At 42.3% G+C, this 21,039-nt stretch overlaps 1 protein-coding gene across 1 annotated transcript in view; it reads right to left on the bottom strand.

Moving 5' to 3' along the window:
- ARID5B (AT-rich interaction domain 5B) overlaps window positions 1–19,284 on the bottom strand; it is a 108,146-nt gene extending 88,862 nt beyond the window's left edge. Inside the window, exon 1 of the mRNA XM_082486590.1 lies at window positions 19,185–19,284. Within this exon, the coding sequence (XP_082342716.1) occupies window positions 19,185–19,257 (73 nt within the window). The 5' untranslated portion in view covers window positions 19,258–19,284. The remainder of the gene's footprint in view (window positions 1–19,184) is intronic.
- Window positions 19,285–21,039: the final 1,755 nt, after the last annotated feature.

Below are 21,039 nucleotides of genomic sequence, written 5' to 3'. Positions count from 1 at the left end.
CCTTCCTGACCTCTCTGCACTTCTTACCTCACCACAGTCAGGATCAAAAGTAACCAACCCTTTCTTGCTCTTTTTCTACCCCCAGGACCTATAAGTGAGAGCCGGGGGGCTGCTTTGATGGACAGCCCCTTGATCTGGGGACGGTTTGCTGCCTGTTGGTTTATTTTTAAATTATTGCTAAGCAACTTGCATTGGGAGCTGGCCCTCAGGAGACCATCACCCAGCTAAGGCAGAGGACCCAGCAGAGGTGAGCACACGTGCCCTCCAGCGCCTCCCCCCAGCATATGAAAACGCCACAGAGTGCTTTAGTATGGACTGTTTCATGTTACTGTAAGAAGCAAAAGCACTGATGGCGGCTGAGGCACTTCTTCCCTCACCTACAGTTACGCAACAGCTCCCCAAACCTCATCTCCACCCACCTTCCAGCCATGCAGAGCTCCACGCTCACTGGAGGCACCGGGCTACAGCATGGCTGAAGTTAATATTAAAACATGGATTCCTCCTACAACTTCACTGAAAAAAACCATCGCATTCACAGGGACAGAGATCTCCAAGAACCTTCTTGTTCCGTTTGTCTTGCTGCTATTACAATTTTTTTAAAAAATCTCTTTTTCTCCCTGCTTTTTCTTCTGATCTTTGTCTCAACCAAAATATTTTATTACCTCTGATACTTATGTGAAGAATATTAATTCTTTCATAAAGGTACTTCTTTTGGCCAAGTGCTTTATGGGTATCAGAGCAACACATACAGTTGTGTATAAACACAAAGGCAGACATATATATATACTTGCAATTTCATCAGAGATAAATATATGTATATACGTAACACAATAAAGGAGACAATTACCATAACATGATTAAAACATGATTACTTTCTCGAGTTCACAACTTTTAATCTCACAAACTGTGACATCATAAATTGGAGAAGTAGCTGAAAATATGTAAGACTTGAATTTCTCTGGTCAAAGAATAAGACAAAGAAAAACCTCTTCTCTTTCAATACATCTAAATAAGCAAAAAAGAGGGAACAAACAGATATAGGGTGGAAGAGGCAAGTCAACTCAAGCTCAGCAATAATTTCTAAAAGATAAAACCAAGTGTAAATAAAAAGAGGAGATATAAATAGGTGATGTGAACAACTCTTGAAAACAAAAAAGCATTTGATACCATCAGAGTTGGTGTCACAGGGTGGCTATTAACTGGCATAAACATTCATTTTCAGTCCCACTGAGTCACCCAGAAAAGCTGGCTCTCAAATAATGAGGCTGATGGGAGTCTGAGATCCAGTTCTACTCTTCTTTACTCCAACTTGGAACTGTTGCACAATTATGATACAGAACGTCAGGATACGATAAACAGAACTGAAAAAGGGAAAGAAAACAATTTTTTCCCCTACAAGTCAGGTTCAGTGCTTTTGCCTATTAAAGTAACCAAATATGTTTCTCTCTGAAATCAAAGCCAACAGGCAGCGTGCCAGGCACAGTTAACAGATAAATCAATGTTCCCGAAGGGCGGGCTTTTTTGTTTTGGGGGGTTTCTGCCTGACAACAATCTTGCGGCGAGCAAACAGAACACCCACCGCACATCTTGTCAATCTACTCGCATGAAACGGGGAAGGAAACATGAATACTTTTGAAGATCTGGGCGCTGTTTGGAAAAACTTCATGTTCTAACCTCCCTGTCAAAGGTCATGGTTTTCATAACTACGAAGTCTGCAGCTATTGTAAAGCCCACTACATATAACGTGTAATTGCAGTTAATTTATCACTAAGGTCATTGTATACTAGCTGGGAGTTTGTAAACAAGAATGAATCACAGGTTTCATTTTTGTGTCCCTTTCAAACTGGAAGACCTAACAGTTTCCTGTTCCAACATACAAAATAGTATTGCTTCTATAAACCTACTCGGCTCTCCTTGCCAGCAGTTTCCATTTAATTAAACTGACAGCAAAACAGGGCCCTTGCTAATGTGATCCAGACCGGTTTGCCTTCAATGTAAATTCTCAGGCATGAAATTACATCTGAAACAGACACAATAATCCCTCTATATCTTAGTCATAAATTTAATCTATACTAAAATAACATTTTCTTTGTCTATAGTGAAGTCCATTTTAGAATTCAGTGATCTTTTCTTCTTTTCCCAGCTGAAGTTCAGGGAATTATTCAACTTCCATTCACCTTACAGTCAATTCAGAATTTTCTTCTTGCCTGTAATTTATACATTCATTGTTGCTTTCTAGGTCACGGGTAGCAAAATGATCTCGCATGTGAGAAACCAGATTCGGGACCTACTTCAAACTTTCGCTTTCTGAAAACGAAATAGGCTCGTACCACTACAAAACTAGTTCACAGCTGCTTAAAGCAATCTAACTTGTCTAAGCCAACAGCTTGATCCTCAGGTCAGCTAGCTGTAAAGAAGAAAACTGATGAGATTTATAGGTACGTTCAACAAAATGAAGGTGGGGTTGGTTGTTTGTTTAATGACCCATAACATTTCACTCTAGTCTAGTCATTCTTGTCAGTACACAACCGATGCACGAATTCCTACAATGCCCAGGAAGAATAGAGTATGCAAAAGAATAGTTACTTATTGCACAGTAACCACCGTGTTCATGCTAAGCAACTCAATAAATTGCAGGGAGGATTTATGCCCAATATAAGTGAGATGGGAACTTCTGAGACATGCAAAGCATTTTGTTCCTGGCCCATGGGCTGTCTCCTCCTGCACCAGCACAAGCCTGCGGACGCTACAGGCCCCCCCCCCTGCAAATTCAAGCCTGCGATATCAGAGGGCTTTGAAAAACAGGGAGGGACGGTATCCAGAGAGTAAAATCTGGAACGGTCACAAATAGTAGGGGAAGGGCAAAGAACCCATCTTTTCTTACTCAAGCCAATGTATGCCACAGTGGGGTCCCCCCTGTGACTGCCAAGCCACACCTTTCCACTTGATGGGACGAAGCAGCTTTATCTCTGTCAGTTAAACAGCGATTGAAAAAAACACTCTCCCACACTCCCAACCTCGCAATCAAGTCCAGGAACGATACTGGACAAGCTGTTGCTCTTTGCTGCTCTGTGGATTCCTGATACTGGAAGAGTACATCACCCGAGCTCTGCTGCAGCAGCCTCAAAGCTCAATGGGAATTATACAATGCTTAGCCAGCAACACGTAATGATACAACAGGACACTCATTTTGAGACACTGTGGCAGGATGGTCTGAGCTTCAGAGAGCCTAGCAGCGACCGTCACCTCGACATTTTGATCCTGGAAAGGAAAAACACGTCTACTGTGTGCAATCATATTTCTTGTGATGCCAGCCGTATAAGTAAACCAATTCCTTTAAAAGGAAAGCCTGAAGCCATTCTGAAGACAGATTTTGGGTGACATTTTAGCGCCACAACATCTTCAGAAAAAGCTGTACAGATGAGTTCAGATATAGGTACATGAAGCTCTTGGCTCTGGCCGAAGTGATAGACAAGGTAGCATAAGACAAAGAGCTGCAAAGGAACATGTTATAAAAAAAAAAAAAAAAAAAAAAAAAGGAACAAAAGGAGAGCCTGTTCCAAAATCATGGCATCTTTGTTATCCTCACTAGACCTGGCCATCTCGCATTGCCAATGTCAAAAACTGCTTCCATTTAGATGAGTAATTCTTGTTTCTTGTTTACGTTCTTGTGTTCAACACCTGCATTTTCTGACCACAGAGAGAGCTGTCAACACCTGTGAGGACAGTACCCATAAGGTACCCATTATCCCTAAAAGTTTGTAAGTGGGGGAAGCAATGGCAGGGATTTACTATAGCTCTGTTGCTGATACCACGACGCCTCTGCATTTTAGGTAGAGACATCAAACCAGCTCCTGCACCAAATGAAACTGAGGATTCACTCTGGTATAAATCTGGCCTGTGTGTTCAGGCTGTCACACACGAGAGGGCTTCTTGGCTTTAGAGTCAGCAGTCACTGGCATAGAACTGATGTCACTTTATCTGGTGAAAGGGAATGCACAGGACAAAGAAAGTTGTTACTGTAGCTACTCCTCCAAGGAGGCTTGTGTCCTATTTCGGTTTCGGCAATCTAGATAGTGAACTGACTGGGAAATGGAGATGGTGCGAAATTCTTACGGATATTTGGGGCAAAGATCTCAGTGAGGCACATGCAAAATTCCGGTCCTACACACAATCCACGCAGACATGCTCTGAAAGAAAAGGAGCAAAAAAAATGGAAACTGCAGTCCTATTTTTTCTATGAACACCATCCCATTCTGTCAAGTCTTGATATCCTTTAGTGATGAAGACAACGTGCCCTGTCGGTCACATTGAGCTCAGAGCATTCCTTACACCACCTGTGACCCCCAGTACACTGTGGGACTGGGCCCAAGGACTTCTGTTTCCTGAGAGCTTGTGCTCCAGCTGGAGATACTATGACCATAAGAAGCACAAGTGACAAAACCACTGTAAAAACAAGAGAAAACTGAACCACAGAGTATTTTCCAAGTTTTGACTCGCTCAACCAAACATTTGCAAAACCTTAGTTACACGTCCAACTAAAAATATATGCTGACTAAGAAATGCTACATGATTTTAAGTAAGAAATTTGCCACGCGCCCAAGTGAGGTATGAATGACGCTTTTAGACAAATGCACTCAAAATGTTTTCAGAGCCTGGACAATAAAATTTCCAAGCACTGTTGTCACAATCTTCCTCTTCAAATAAGAATTTTAATTGCATTGTTTTCAAAAAAGTAGAAACTGAAGTGCTTATTTAAGAAAACCAGCCATACACCAAGTAGTCTGACACTCATGAGAAGAAAAGAAAATTTCATTTATGTAGCAGAAGACAATGGTCAATCATTAGCGTGATCAGAAATCACTAAAGGTCCTTCTGGCAACTGCTGTTCTGCTGCACTGTTCGTGAGGGTCTCCTGTTTTAGAAGCAACACTCAACAAGTATTCTCCCAGTAAAAAGTATGTAAACTTTTTCTTAGTGTTATATTGACTTTGTCTACAAGGTAACTAGGGAAAAAAAGTGTCTAATACAGTATAGCAGCCTTTCTTCATCTCCGTCCCTTAAGAATCACCTCCCTGTGCTTCCCTAAGCTGACAGATGTGGCAAAGAGGTACCGCTTTGTGTAAACACTGTACATGACTGGCCAAAGATGCAGGAATGACTTTTCATATTAACTTATATGGATTCGTGAATATGTCTGATCAGTTAAAGGTCTCTCAACGAGGCAAAGAAACTACCAATAGAGTTTTGGCTGCAAAGGGTGAAAAACGCTCCTATTCCATTTGTGCAAATATGCTGAGCTCTTGTTATCAAACACGTGAATTCCTGTCCACACTCTCTCCGTCTCTCCTGCGCACCCTGCCATCAAAATAGCAGGGACAAAATTGGCCTCATTTCCTGTATATTTCATATAGACCTAAACGTTCTTAAGTATGTTTTCAGGAAATATATTTCAAGGCTGCTATGCTCACATCTGATCTCCTACTCTATGCTTTTAAGATATTAAATAGGCTTTACCCAATAAATCACATGTTTTGTGCCTTGGAATCACATGGTATCTGAAATCACCAAAGGCTAAATCCTGGGCTACTCACATTCACTACATGCAAGTCAGAAGGTCCAGGTCGAAAAAAATAGAGTAAAAGCTGAGCAACAACCTTCCCTGCAGGGAAAGAGAACGAAAACACCCAAACCACACATACCAAAAAATCCCAGTGGCAAGGCAGAGAGAGAAGCAGCCCTTATTGCCACCTCCAACAATCCTCATCCCTACTCCCATTCCAGCATTGCAGCACCTCTCTTGCTCCACCACAGGAGGATCAAAGTTGGACGTTGTGGAAAAGTATGGCCTTGGCACTGACCTACTCATGCGTCCCAGGCTAGTCTAAAGCCTACAGAAAATGGCACTGACCACCCAAAACTCGAGTGGGATGATTATCCTGGAGGCTCTTTTCCTGTTGAGGGATATAATAGCTGGGGAGGAAAAACAAAGTGACTCGCGCTCTCTCAAAGTTTTTCACAAAGGCACACAGGACCAAATTTTCCTGCCTCTCACACTGCTGCAAGGTTTGCTCCTGAGCACCACAGCAGCAAGTCTAAGCCCACGGTACAACACTGAGTAACTACCACAAGGAAAAGAAATGCTGCTTCTTCAAGCTCTCCCTACCTGAGCTGGAAGGCTCCCCGAAGGGAGAAGCACAGCAGGCTGCTGACGGGGCCAAACACCTCTCAAGGCAGCAAGGCTCCTGCCCTCGTTCGAGCTGACCGGTCCACTGACATACCAGGAGCCTCCCACACACAAAACTACAGGATCTAATCTTTGATGTTTTACAATAGCACAAAGACAACATAAAACACATTCAAGAAACGCTGTGGAAAACGCGCCAGCATTTTAAGGAACGCTCCCTTTGGACATGAAGCCTTTTTTAGCCAAACCACTATGATTTTGTTTTAGTGACTCATACAAATGGATTCTGGATTAAGGTTTAAAAATGGGATATTTTCTCTTCTGCTTCTAGGTTGACCTCAAGACATGTGAATGAAAAAATAGCAGTAAGAATATTAGGCTGGACTTACATTCACCAACAGACACTAAATGGGGATCTACTAAATTTGTAAAGCTTAGATGAAGTTTCAAATATATAATTCTGAAAATGCAATTTCTCCTGAAGTCGGGCTGGGCAGAGATCATAAAACTATAAAAAGATACTTTGTCCCTAAAGACTGCAAGAAGGTAATCATTAGCCACCCGTTTATAGTGTTTACCTTTTTATTACATTATTCTGATATTTTTCCTTTGCAGGGACCTACTCCTTATTTCTACCATATGGGTAACAAAAAAGATCCACTGTCTCTAGGCAAAGTGTTTTTAAAGACATTTGCCAGATTAAAAGCAAACATACAAACAAAGTGTACATAAATTTGTGTTTGACTACTGTTGGGCATCTGGAATGGCCCACATCTTCTTTGGAAAATTTTTCTTCCAGTTTTTTATACAAATGACAGTAAAATATGTACCCGGCAGCAAACTGAGAGAACTAAATTTAAAACTCACTTTCAGACCACTTTTTCTTTTTTTTTTTTTTTTCTTTTTAACTTCTCTTTTCCAAGGCAAAAGGGGAGGAGGGAGCTTGTACCGATGTTTTGAAGTACTGTAAGTTCTTCTGCCTTTTAACAGAAATATGTAAACAAGGTGTATGACTGTAGGGTAATGTTCTAGTCACAAAGCATTCAAGAGCCAGAGCGAAGCTATTTAAAGAATGGAGTATTCAATTCCTGAGGCCAGATGCTAGTATAAATATGAAACTATGTTCACACTGCAGATTAAATTATTTTTAGTTTCTGCATTTGAACTGCCAAAATTATTTGGGTTGGGTTTATTTTATTTTTTTTTACTGTACCACAGAACTTATGGGGCCACATTTTTATGTATCTGAACAGAGGATTAAAAACACAAATGTAAAAGGACTTTCTCAGCTATTTTCTCTGTGCAACAAAACTAGAAGTGTATAGTGACATACACTGTCACAAGTAAGGGTCATTCAGGGAGTAAGAAAACTAAAAATAAAGATGGAGCTGAAACATTCAAGATTCTTGAAATAGATTTTTATAGTACCTTATCATTTAATTTTCATCCCACAAAGCTTTTAATCTGGAAATACTTAGTGTGAAAGAAAAGTGGAGACTGTGGTTTTAAAATAATTAAAGAGAAAAAAACATGCATTAAGACTGCATTACACACTGTCTACCATGTTTGCCAGGAGAGCTCACACAGCTATTGCCGAGAATATCAAGTTAAAGTCAGGAGTAATTAACTAAAAACAAACAGTCAATAATCCCATGACCTTGCCATAGCACAAATTCAGAGAGAAAGACAATGAAATAAACTGGGGGTGATCGAAGCAAATCCAGGCTCAGTGACTAGCTGGGTATCTCTGACACGTGCTACAGCCTAAAGTCACCTACGAGGCTGACAAGACTTCTCCCTTGCTGATGACCACTGTTGGCTTTTTTTTTTTTTTTTCCCAGTCCTGTAATTATCTTCTCTTTGCTTCATCACCTGGCAAAAATGGAAGGTCCAGGATGTACCTCAAGGACATGATTCATCTGCTGATGTCAGGGGGTTAGTCTACCATAACACAAAAAGTAAAACAGGAACCGCATGGAGGGATGTCAACCAAGCCATAGACCCTTCCCACTGCAGATACCACAAATACCCTGGAAGGTCTGGACGTAGAGCCAGGAGCGTAAATCTGTGAGAAGGATGGGCAGAAAGACTGCAGCTTGGCCAGTGGAGAGACCTCCTGCAACACTAAGGAATGTGGAATTACCGAGCAGACTTGCTCTGCACCGTGCTGAACATGCATGTTTTGCTGATGACTTAGAAGAAGGATGAGGCCAGTAACACCATACAGCTGGCTGGGGAAGACGCTAGGAGGGGAAGGGGTCCTGTAGAGCCCTGTAACCCATCTAATATTGAGATGTGTGAACCGACACTAAGTACCTGCGGAGACTCTGTCACCACCCCAATTCAGGAAGGCAGGGGACACCAGGCTTAATTACAAACAGGTGACATGGGACATGCTGAAGGCTGAACATGCTCTTCGACATCACATCAGGTTCGGCCCCAGTTCCTAATTAACTCTTCTTATCAGGCACGGATCTCGTATCACAACAGCGAAGCCTCCTTTCGGCAGAGAGGCTGACAATCCCAGCCTTCCCTGGGTATTCACAACAAGCTTTTAAAATGCATTAGCCAGCACTTTAAAGAAACCTGGGACCAGAACATCTGGGCTTTGGTTGTTTTGTTTCTTAGTAATAAAAAGTGAAAAAAAAATTATGCAGCTGTGGATAAAATGTCCAGGAACACGGCAGCTCCCTTGTCATCCTTTACCTATTTTCCATTCAATAGCCTCGTTCACAGGAGCAGAACAGGACATGAGGGAACCTGGAGGAGGATGAGAAGGAACGTTTCCCGCTTTTTTCTTAAATTAAATTTTGGATTTGTTATAGGATCCTTGAATTGTACAACACGTGGGGATCTATTCCACTCATGACACACATGCATAACTCCCCTTGGCACTAATGGGAATGACGAACGTGTTGTGAGAGGAGAATTGCCCCCTAAAACTGCAGGAGGGTGAACAAGGTTGTAAATACATCTCAAGGTTCTGGTAACATTAGAAACCAGCCTAGTGTCTTTCTCATGGTTTATTATGATATCACCAAATCCCCTCTATGTATTTATAGCCTTGTAATTCACAATTATTCTGGGTCCATAAACGTTTTTGGCATCTGAATGTAGAACTGATACTATTATTTCACATATTATGGTACTGTCCGTGAATGCTAAATTTATTCCAGCAGAGACTCCTGGAGTTCATTCATCAGATATTTTATGCTACTGTTCTTTTAATGATTCATTTATCCTTAGTAATATTTGTATTCTGAAGTGTGGCGTCTCCAGCCGACAGCACAATGCTCTGCTGAATTATCTTTTTCTTTCACAGCATAACAAAGTAGAGCACAGTCAAATTGAAGATGGCCTTTAGTACACTGTCAGAACAATACTGCTTACCAAGCATATCCAGACACATTTCTCAAACCACATGTAATGCTCTGGCTGCCAACACACTCATAAAGTCATTAACCGGCATCTTAAAATGAGGGTGTGATACATATATTTAAATGTTTAGGAAAATCAAATGTATGCTCTTCTAGAAGCTTATTTTGAATTTCAGCTTCTACATATATCAATTATGCAGCAGACGCTCGGATGTGAAAATTCACCTTGATTTTTCACAAGCTGCTAAAATATACTCCTGCTAAAATAATACACATTACCTATCACTAACAAAAGCTTCTTTATAGTGTTAAGTATTTGTCCTTCACAATGTAACAGAGTAAGAGACCCAAGCTGAAGGTTTACAGTGCTGAAGACTCATTTTTACAAGCTTATTATTATTATCAGTAAAATTAAGGAGGAACTTATTTTACATGGTACAGATTTTACTAAATGAAGTAAATAAAGGTTATGCCACAATGCTCTCCAATGCAAAACCTGCTCAGTAAGTTACAATTGATGCTGTTACGTTTTTTAAATATACACTTTCTCTGTCACCAGCTCCCACAAACTGCACTCCAATTTATGCATATACTAGGTTTAACCCCTCCTTTCCCAAACACCCTCATCATGCAAGGATCACCAAGACAGCAAAGAGAAGCATGAACCAAATTAACAAAAAGAGATAAACAGTCAGAATATTCATACCGAGAACCTTAAAACTCGGTTTAACAAGGGCAAGGATGCCAGAAACACAGTCCCCTCCTCTGCATCTATACAGCCCCTCTTGGTGCTCATAACGCTTCGGGAGATCCCATGTTGGGCAGACAGGTTTGCTACTGCCTCACGCAGCTGCTGGAGCCAAGCCCCTTCCCACGCTCTTGTCCAAACCCCTCCTTTTCTTTCTAGACAGCCTATCTCCCACTTTCCCTTGCCTGCCCACGCAAACCTCCACCTCGGCAAGCTAAGGGCCCATCACCTTCTGTCGCTGAGGTCCCCACAAACGCTAACATGGCCATTCGCTGGTACTACAGCCCCACAGAGCTTGGGGGGCAGTCCAGCTTTTGCTCCTGCATGCCTCTGTTCTAGCAAATGATTTTGCGAAAAGAGGAGAAGGGAGAGAAAAAGCAAGTCTCCTTCAATTTCAGATGCACAAAGGATGCTTTCTCTGACAAAACCCCATGGCACGAGACAGGCCATCTATAAGATGATGAATATTGTAACTCAGAGAACAAGCATTAGCCTTTCTGCAACACAGCAGTCAGAACTGGACTGAGATATTTAGGAACAATGACAGGCCAGGCACGTCGCAGTGCGCCTGTAAACAAAAGGCACACTGCAACTTTCTGGGCACGGGACTAACGAAGAGGCAACTCAGAAAAGCAACTTGGAAGGGAGATGCTGAATAAGCTGGGTCTGGCTTTTCTCCTCCCACCCCCTGGAAGGGAACTGACACCCAGATCTGGCCATGGTGTCAACAGCACCCGCAGAAGAGCCTGAGCATCTCAGCACAGCAGCACAGGTCGCGAGCCAGAATGATTCATTAGCTTGTACGAAGACAGCTTCGACTTGATTAACGGAGCACTTGGAGTCAAAGATGACTGCAGGACTCTGAGTCCTGGGCTCCAGCAACGCAGAATTACAGCACAGGAAAGCAGCCAGGCAGGAAAAAGAGGACGTCCTCGAGGCCCACCCAACTATACCACAACGCTATATAGGTGCTCAGTTTACAGATCTCGGTACTCAGCCAATTTTTGGCTGGCTGCGTGGGAAGGATACAACGCAGGAAAAAGGCGTCGTTGATGTATGAGGGACCAACAGCTCTAAGCAGCAGCCATGGCACACAGAGGAGACCGCTGATCACCTCCCTCCATGGTGCTGGGCAAGGGAAGCACAGGGACACAAAACAATAGACGTCCCAAACTGGGTCCCCCTGGGACCCAGAAACAATACGGGCAGGGACGGAAACTAGAGGGAAGGCTGGGGAGGAAAACAGCACCCTCTAAACCCAAAAGTTAAAAAAGAAAAAAAAAAAAAAAAAAAAGGCAGACAGTGAGATAAAAGTCAGATTCAGAGCACAGCAGCGCTGCACCAGGAGGCACACGTTTCCAGTTACTGGAACAAAACCTCATGGTCAGTAAGAATTAAATGCAAGATCCAAGAGTGACTAGAAGGGAAAAAATCCTGGAGAGCAGACACATGTGGGTTATTACACAGCCTGGCAAGGTCAATCTCGGTGCTAAAAACAGACAAAAATAAAAAAAGCTGTCAAACATTTTTAAAGGGACACTGTCCCACACTGGCCGCTTTGACGCTGTCTGTGAATGGTTCTTATTTTTTATCTACTTATTTTGTAATTATGTAGGCTACTCCAGTTCCAACCAGAGGCTGCAACAAAACTCTTATTGATGGTGCAAACTGCTGTAACTTCAGCTTTAGAAGAACGTGGAGTAGTTCCCTCTAGCTTCACAAGGCAATAAAATTTAACTCTTCCTCCTCCCCTATTTTGCAGCAGCGATTCCTTCCCTGATGCTTCTGAATAGACTAGAACTGCAATTGCAAATGGCTGTGCTCTACACCAACAACAAAGTGCCCTGTCATACCAATACATAATTGAAAACGCTGACACAGTGACAACTGCTATCAGCACAATTCTGATAATCATGTTAGCTTGCTCCTGCTGCAGGAACCGGTGGGGGTGAGGAATAGGCACTGTGATTTAGGGGCTACCTAGAGAGAAGTTACGTGGGATTTTGTTTACATTTCTTGGCAGATCTTCCATATTTCAAAGAACAAAATACCCACCTCCTCAATTCCCAGGGGCAACGCTACCACCCCCCTTTTATAAGACCTCAAAGGCAGGTCAAAGTTTGAGAAGAAATCCAAATTTCATCTCTTTGATAAGGCACGCTTGAAGTTTGAGATGTGTGGTGTTAAAACTCCTTTCAAGAGCCACAGATAGATGAGGCTCAACACAATCCAGTGGCGAATGAAAGGTTTCCGTAGCCAGTGCTGCATATTAAAATGTTTTTGTCACCCCCATACGATTCCACTGTAATGAAGTAGGCTGTCCCCAGAGAAAGGAAGAAATTAACAGCACTTAAATCATCCCAGCATTGCTCAGGCAAACACGTGGCCTTGGGAAGGACCAGGTGGCTACAGACAACCTCCCAAGGACCCCGCCAGCTTCCTCCCAGGGACGCTAGGGAAGGTGCAGAGGAGAGCAGCAGTGGCTTAAGAGAGAGGGACAAGTGAGGCCAGGGAGCCCCAAAATGCTACTGGAGATAGGGTCACCTCCAGGAAAAAAATACGTCGCTATCACAGGATTACTGGGGGTACATCACACCTAACAGCAGCAGCTTCTTTCAGCACTTAAAAGGCATTCAGCAACTAAAGCCAACAAGTATTAGTTATCTTAAACCAACCAACAAATAATTAAAATAAACATTTATCTTGCCCTCTTCACACAAGGCCAGACAAAATTGTCTCTCTGCTCAGCACCTCAGGTTATCTCCTATCCCAAACATGTTAACACTAAAGGTAAGCAGTAACTAAACCAAAAGATGATGTACAAACAAAGGAAGCCTTCCCGCTTCCCTCTGAACAGCAATCTCAACAGCGCTGCTCCGCAGCCTGCCAGTGCTCTCCCTCTGCAGCAGCAGCGCCGGCATGTGCTAGGAGCTGCACAAACACAGGCCACGGTCCTTCTTCCCCAAGGGAGCTGTCCTCCTCCATTCCAGCTCCATGGAGCACAACAGACAAGTCATGTAATAGCCTCATCTACAGCAAAAGAGCTGTATCAATCGGGCTGGTTAAAATGAGTTAGAGAGGTCACCCTGACCCGTGAGACAAAAAAAAACCATATGGTGCACAAGGGCATAGAGGGGAAAATGGGATAATGGTACACTTACAGGAGCTTTACCAAGACCAAAATGGCATTCAGCTAGGGCAATGGGGACAGGGAGGCACAAGGAAGAGGCAAAGACTGCAGACAAACAGAAGAAGGGGAGGGGAAGAGAGTTAAAGGCATGACTTAGGCACAAAATATCTGAAGTAGCTGTACTCAGAATAGCTAACAATTAGCTGGTCAGAAAATTATTGCATCAAGTTAAGCCAGGCGAGCCTGAACTCAGCAGCACACGACAAACAATGAAAAAGGAGAGTCGGTGTCAGTTCAGACGTCACCGCAAGTGTCTGAGCACACTACAGCTGCAGATTATCAGTTTCGATAATATTATAGTTTGGCTACATTATGACTTGATAACCTTCATCTGGAGAAGTCACGCCCGCTGCAAGGCCACTGGTAAGTGAAATCAGAGGGGCCATGCAACAGCCCAGGGCACGCGGGGGCCAGACACAGTGGCTTCCTGGGCACCAAGAGGTCAGCACTTTCCTGCAAGGTAAGGTCATCCCCACTCTGCTTCTCCTTCCAAACTCACTGCTATCTGCCACGGGTCGGCCAATTGATATGGCAACACAAGCTCCGATGAGGAGCTGGGTTCTCCCGGATGACACTATGCAAATTATGAGACTGGTAAAGGAGAGAAGGAAATGAGAGGGTGAGCCAGTCCTGCAGCATCCAACCCCTGCCCAGCAAGCTCTGCTGGAGGGTTCAAAACAGCAAAGTAGGGAACAACTGCTGGAAAAAACACCTATGGAATAGAAAAAGGTGACTGCTAAAACATAAAACTCAGCTGGAAGTAGTACCTCATTTTCCTGGATTTCACAGAGAACAAAGATCCAGATTCTACACCCTCAAATGCCCGACTGTAGAGTATGAAAGACAGGACAGGACCGATTGCTAAATTTTCTTTGGGTTCCCCTTCCCTGGACCCAAACAAGCAATAACTGCAGCAAAATCCCCTTCAGTAAGCACCAGAGCTTGCTCATCCCCGTTACTAATGCTGCCAGAGCAGGAAAGGAGCGCCCACAGCGCGGCAACCTCAACCACCCATTTTGGTACAATAAAGACTCATACAAGATGGATAAAAAGAGCGGCAACGACAGTTTGGGGACCAAACCCAGAGCTCCGTCGTGACAGACTCGTGAGCCAGAGGGATGCAGCTTGCCGGGCCGGGGCAGCGGCGGCTCCCACCTCCCCGGACCGGCGCAGGCACAGGGGCCATTTGTTCCTCAGCTAAACCCAGGCAGTGCCGCAGCCCAGCCTAACCCAAACCAACAGAGCCAGCGAGCACTAAATTCAGTCATTTTCCCCTCAGTCTCTTCTCTCAATTTCAGCTCTGACTCCTCTATCTTTTATTTCTTTTTCTAAAGACACATTTAGAGATGAAACCATTCATAACTGCCTATCCACAGACAGTTTGTGGCAGCATAATTGACAATGAGTCTGCTGCAAAAATGAAAATGCTGTTTTAATAACCTTGGCCTAAAATACATTCTGTTGTATGCCTCAAAGGGTTTCAATAAAAAGTCAACCTGTAGAGACATATTTTCTTGGCTTAAACAACAATCCAAAGCATATAAATGTAGTCCAACTATAATGACATATTTATAGGCCAATAAAGCTTACACTGCAGCTTTCATACTTCACTTAAAGGAAGTCTGTAAGAAGCAGTGTTATATAAAATAATTTGAATTTTTTTTTTTCAAACTATAGCCCAAGGAATACAAATATGCAACTTTGCCATATTTAACCGATAGTGTTTACATTGCTTAGTTGCTAAAAATTTTGTAAAATGAAATAATTCCTCATTTGGTGACGTCCCACTGGTTTACCAAATATGGGTATACAAGTCCATTTATTACAAAGAAAAATCCCCTAAATAATTCTAAAGACAAAAATAAATAACTATCGGCCTTAGTAGTGAATGATTTAATCAGACCAATTCTTCTGGAAAAACAGGTTCTCATGTTCATTATGAATAATACATTCCTGAGCAACTCTATTTTTATATGCTGCATTGTTGTTATTCTTTATTTTTCTCAACATTTGAAAGAAATATTCAGAAAGCTATAAATAGTCTTAAGACATAAACTGCTAGCATTCAATATTGACATATTTGCAGAAAGGGACAAAAATGTATAACATAAATACCTGAACAGGCAGAAAGAAATAATTCTTAAAAACCATTTTTCAGGCTGAAATCTTGAAGCTCACACAAAAATTGCCATTGCTAGATCTTTTATTTAATACAGTCCTAAGGAAAAGTTCTGCATAATTCACTAGTGATAAAAACAATGGCATTTTACAGGGGAAAAAAAAAAAAACACACAAAAAACCAGTTTCTGCAGAAAAGAAAGGCAAAGAGAAAAAATAGAAAAGGAAAAAAACAGGGAAAAGAGAGACAAGAGAAAAAAGAGAAGAAAAAAGAATGAAAAAGAGAAGAGGGAAAAAAAAGAGAGAACAAAAAAGGAGACAGAACTACCAAATCTGAATTAGGGTCAACGTTTAATTACAGGTGCATGGTTTCTCCAGGTTGTGGATTAACCAGGTGTTGCCTTAGTTTTGACTGAGTGCCACAGATTATCCACTGCTCACACGAAGCCTCACTTTGCCCAGTTATTGTTTAAAGCTACCCTGCTCCCAACAGCAATGTGTTCAATTAAGTGTGTTTGCGCAGTGCCACTTCTGTGGTTCTGTATCAGCCATGTTTTGATTTCATCCGGGTTATTTCATCCTTCACCACTCCTGGATAGTGTATGAAAACTGGTTTTGTTTCTTCTGTAAAGTTTTTTAGAGCTCTTTGGTAGGGATATAATTTCCTATTACCTTCTACAGCTCATTTCGAAAAACATCTAGTAGGAAAAATTTCAGAAGCTACCCACTTTTATGGGATTTTTCTGTAATGGAAACATGCCATTTCACAGGAAAAAAGGGGTACAGGAGATCACTTTGTTTATCTAGACCTTTTCCACACCTGGTTCAGCAACTTCCTCGTCTACAGCCAAGGTTAAACGTGGGTGTCACTAGCAGACTCATACATGGCCCGCCAGACTAGCACAAGAAGGGATTTGTTCCCTTCAGATCCAAATTCCGTACAGGGCGGTCTGCCCCAACACAGCCACCCCACTCTGCCCCATGGGGAAGCCCTTCGTGAAACATCCCCACGTTTCACTCAGCCCTGGGTACCTGATTAGGAAAACGGTGCTGGGGTGGTGGGAAGAGGTGGACGTGCAGATCATCTCTCCATTTGGGGTGATTAACCTTGCTAATATAGCTGTGCTGATGCTCTCACCTGAGGGACCTTTGCATGACAGTGCACTGAGCTCCCTCACAGTTTACAATCCTGTTTTAAGAGAAAAACAACCCCATCCCATTGTGCTGGAGACCTACTGCAGCAGTTATTGCTAGTAAATCTTTGATCACTGCAGCTGAGCATTGCTTTGTTGGCAAGATGCTGAGTATTGGAAAAAGTCTGTGGGCACACCTCACAACAGGCAGTAAACCTGCCATTTTGACAGCAAAGAAGATACAAAATGGGCAGCTCAAATCTCTATGCTGAACACTGGACACTGAACGTCATGCTACTGCCTTTGCCTACAGGTGGGGAGATGGCAATTCCCAGAGCACAATGTCAACCTTGACCGACCACTCAGAATGAGAGAAGTAAATCTTCTTCACCTGGTGGGCTTTAAACCTCCATCTCATAGTTAAGCCAACCACTAAACCTCATGGGTTGCCTACAGGACACAACCAAATAGGGGCTGCTTCACAAGCAACGAAGATCACTGTTCTGAATTTTTCTCAGCTCTGGGACAAAAAATACACTTAAATTCTTGGGTCTTTCAAGTAGTAAAAAAATCATCTTAGTACTAGATTTAAGAAATTTCTTTGATTGCCTTTCATAGGTTAGATCAGTTGTTTGTTATCAGCGTGCCTAATCAGGTACAGGTCTTCTCGAACTTTTGGTTTCACTCCTGCCAACCAGTCACGATGAAGAAAAAGGTAATCATAATCAAACATTAGTCAAAGTACCCTCTTCCACCGAAAAAAAAAAAAAAAAGGCCCAACAATAAAGCCAGAGCCACCAACCAAAAATGAGCAACGTCAGAATGTGGGTTATCAAAATTATACCATATAGTTTGCATTCCATAAGCGTTTTCAGTATAACCCCTACTTTAAAACGCTTAACATGCAACTATAAGCTTTAGGCTTAAAGTCAATTTTCTTTGGCTCCAAGGGTAGATAATAGCAATTTCATAACTTACCACAAGGGGTTTTTTGTTTGTTAAAAACAAAAACAAGAAAACACTAACACACAAAAGTTCTGTCTGAAAAACATTAAGATTCTTTTGACACAACAAACAAATGCAAATAAATGTAGCAAGTAAAGAAGATGCCAGGGCAATAGCAAAGAAAATTACTGCATATAATTATGGACCAAAAGAAACCACACAGAAAAGCAAAGGAAAAGAGAAAGACTTGCACGGGTTATTTTTCTTCCTGGAGACATAACGAAAAATAAGATCAACTTCCAATTTTACTTCAGTCTCCCAACCTACATATCTAATGGTGAAGTGCAAGATTGACAAAATCACTTCACCATTTGATAAGATCAGAAAAACGAGATGCAGAAGATAAATCCTCCAAGACAGGTCTTCAGCTTACTGTAACTTGGCTCCGATGCCAACACAGTTGTGCCATTATAAAACCAAACTTGGCCCTGCATCTCCTGTTCACGTAGGTACAAAAGCATTTCCTCACATGCATCAGCCTTAGCTTTTAATTTCTTACCTTGACACCCATTATGGACTAAGTTTGATGCTCTTCAAACTTCGAGTATTTGTTAAAAGCTTGGTACAACAGAGAAACGTCCCTGTAATACACTTCAAAGCGCCGTCTCTGACAGCTATTACACATCCAAGGTCCTAATACCACAAAAAGGCATGTTTACCTTTGGGACACACCTTGGACCTTGGGCCCCCACCATGGATTTTAGAGGTGTGAGTGCCTGTGCACCAAGGCAGCCCCAGAGCTGCAAGCACATCTGCAACCACCCAAAGTAGCAGAGCTACCATTTCCCTCCCTAAAACCAGACAGGGAAAGAAAGTCCACGTCTATCTGGAGAGAAGAGTGGGGCACTCACAGAGCCTATGCTGCACAGTAACAAAGAGCTCACAAGGAAACACTACAGAAGGTTATGGAAGGGACATCTCCCTACCAAACGAGGCACAAAGCTGATTGTACAGAGACAGCACAAGCACCAGAAGCAGGTGACAATACTGTGCTTCCAGAAGATGAGACAAGGGAAGTGAAAGGCCTTTGCTCTCCTCTGCCCATCAGAAGAGGCCTTGGAAGATGTGTCAGACTCCTCTGCCCACAACACACAGCTCTGACCTGATCCCCCGGCCTGCAGAGCCTCAGGGAAAGCCCTTGACAACTACTTGTGTCTGCATCTTCAGGGTTCGAGCCTAGGGCTCAGGGACGTGTCTGCGGAGCAGACAGGTATCACAGAGTTACCCCATGCTAATCTCGAAGGAGTCTGCGATGAGCTCACCACCACCACCCATCCCGCTCATGTATCTCATCACCACGCCTCTGCCCAAAGCACAAAGACATACCTTGGGAATCGGCGACGGCTTGGCAGGATCGGGCTCATCTGCCTTCGAAAGACGCTTACCCACGGGCCCCTCCCCATGTGAGAAAGTAAGGGATACTCACCAAGGTCAGCCTTTTCCTTCAGTATGTCTTTGAAGTTCAAGCCACTGTTGAGCGTGGATTGTCTGTATCTCATCAAGGCCTCTTTCTGCCCATTCTTCCCCACATCCATCAGCTTGACCGGCTCAGCCCGGAAACCACACTTCCACTTGGAGAAATCGGACTGTGCCCATTTTGCCAAGTCCTCAAGCTTCACAGTAACTTTCTCTGAAACAGCAATAACTTCATCCTGCAAGAAGCGGTCAAAGAAGAACACGACACGTCACATGGGGCTCCTTGATGACTGATAAACCCATAACACCACCGCCCCCCCACAGGCTATTGGAAAAGCCTATCCTGCTGTTGGCAGATTAATTTTTCTGTAATACAGAAAAGCTAGTACTTCATCTATTCCTCCTGCCACCTAAGTGGAAATATTAGTTGTTTACTCGAAACAAATACACATGATGTAAAGACAATTTCTAGGACCAGGGCAATGATCCTAAAAGGCATTTGAAATGCAGGTTGCCAAATCACATTCTGTATAACCCAAAGCCTTGAGGGAAAGTTTGTTTTTTAGGTGCAATTAGCTGCAAATGTAAAAATTCATGGCTGGATGACTAATGGTTATAGCTAGTCCTGAAATAAATGGACTAAGTAAATCTCAGATTCTTGGAACTCTGACTCACCAGAAAATTCCTGTGTTTATGGTACATTTTCCCTTGGCTTATACACAAATATTGAATTTAACTTTTGTCCTAAAAATTAAATAAAACTGTGATGTAATCCCAAAAGAAATACTACATAAATGTTATGTGCTTCCCACCAAAAGAAACTTGCACATTCTCATGTTTCTTAAAACCTTTTTCAAGATCAGAACTGTAATTTTTTTCCCTTCTTAAACATACATTCTAAGAAAAGCACTTAAACTTAGTTTAGCCTCCAGAACATATACTCAAATTAAACAGCTCTAATTGCTGAATTTTATCCTTCCAGGAAACAATCAACTCCTCTCAGTCATGATGAATAAGCAGAATGTTTTATAGCTGACTCCACTGAGCAAGGGCTGAAGAAAGCCTCAAAAAATAAACAAACAAACATACACACATATCCAGCAAGATACACTGCAGATTTTTTAGTTAAAACAGCAGAAATAATTTATGTTGTAATGAGAGCTGGCTGTACACCACACCTTGCACACCACACATTTCTAGCGCTAAATAAGGTTACAGATTCTTGAAATAAATAAACCAGAATCCAATTTTTCTCTCAAATAAACACAAGTATTTGCGAAGGGGAGAGAAATTCTTTGAGTTATTAAACAAAGAGAAAAGCACAATTGATTCTCTCTGTGTGTTTTTTTTTTTCCCCACTGAACACATTCCTCAGGAAATAAAATACTGCTCGATAGGGGGAAAAAAAAAAAAGCTTTATTGTGATAAGTTACACACAATACAAAACCTGAAGTATCTCCAGTAAAAAAAGCAGATCTGATATTCCACTCTCCCTTATATAATACCAAATCGTTTTATAAGCAGGCACCTTCATTACATTTAGTGCAATAACAAATATTTGGTCAGAAACAAATGGCATGCTTATATGCTAAGCAAGCTTGTAATAAAATCTTTTCCTTTATCACTGCACAGCATAAGAGCTTCCACCAAACAACAAACAATAACGGTGATGTCTTAAATCTCTGTTTATGACAAATGTCAATACTTTGTAAACAAGCATTGGGTACTACAAAGTACAATTTCAATGGATGGTTTCACCCAATTTCATTACACCATCCACTCGAAATAAAAAAGCTGTAGTTGCTATGCATTTTATAGCTATTACACAGTGATTATTAAATGTGAGGATGGAAAAAAATATAAAA

Source organism: Vanellus vanellus, assembly GCF_965231255.1.
Source record: "Vanellus vanellus genome assembly, chromosome: 7".
Classification (NCBI taxonomy): Eukaryota; Metazoa; Chordata; class Aves; order Charadriiformes; family Charadriidae; genus Vanellus; species Vanellus vanellus.
Note: the sequence above shows the minus strand (reverse complement) of the source record. Positions and strands in the feature narration are given on the sequence as shown.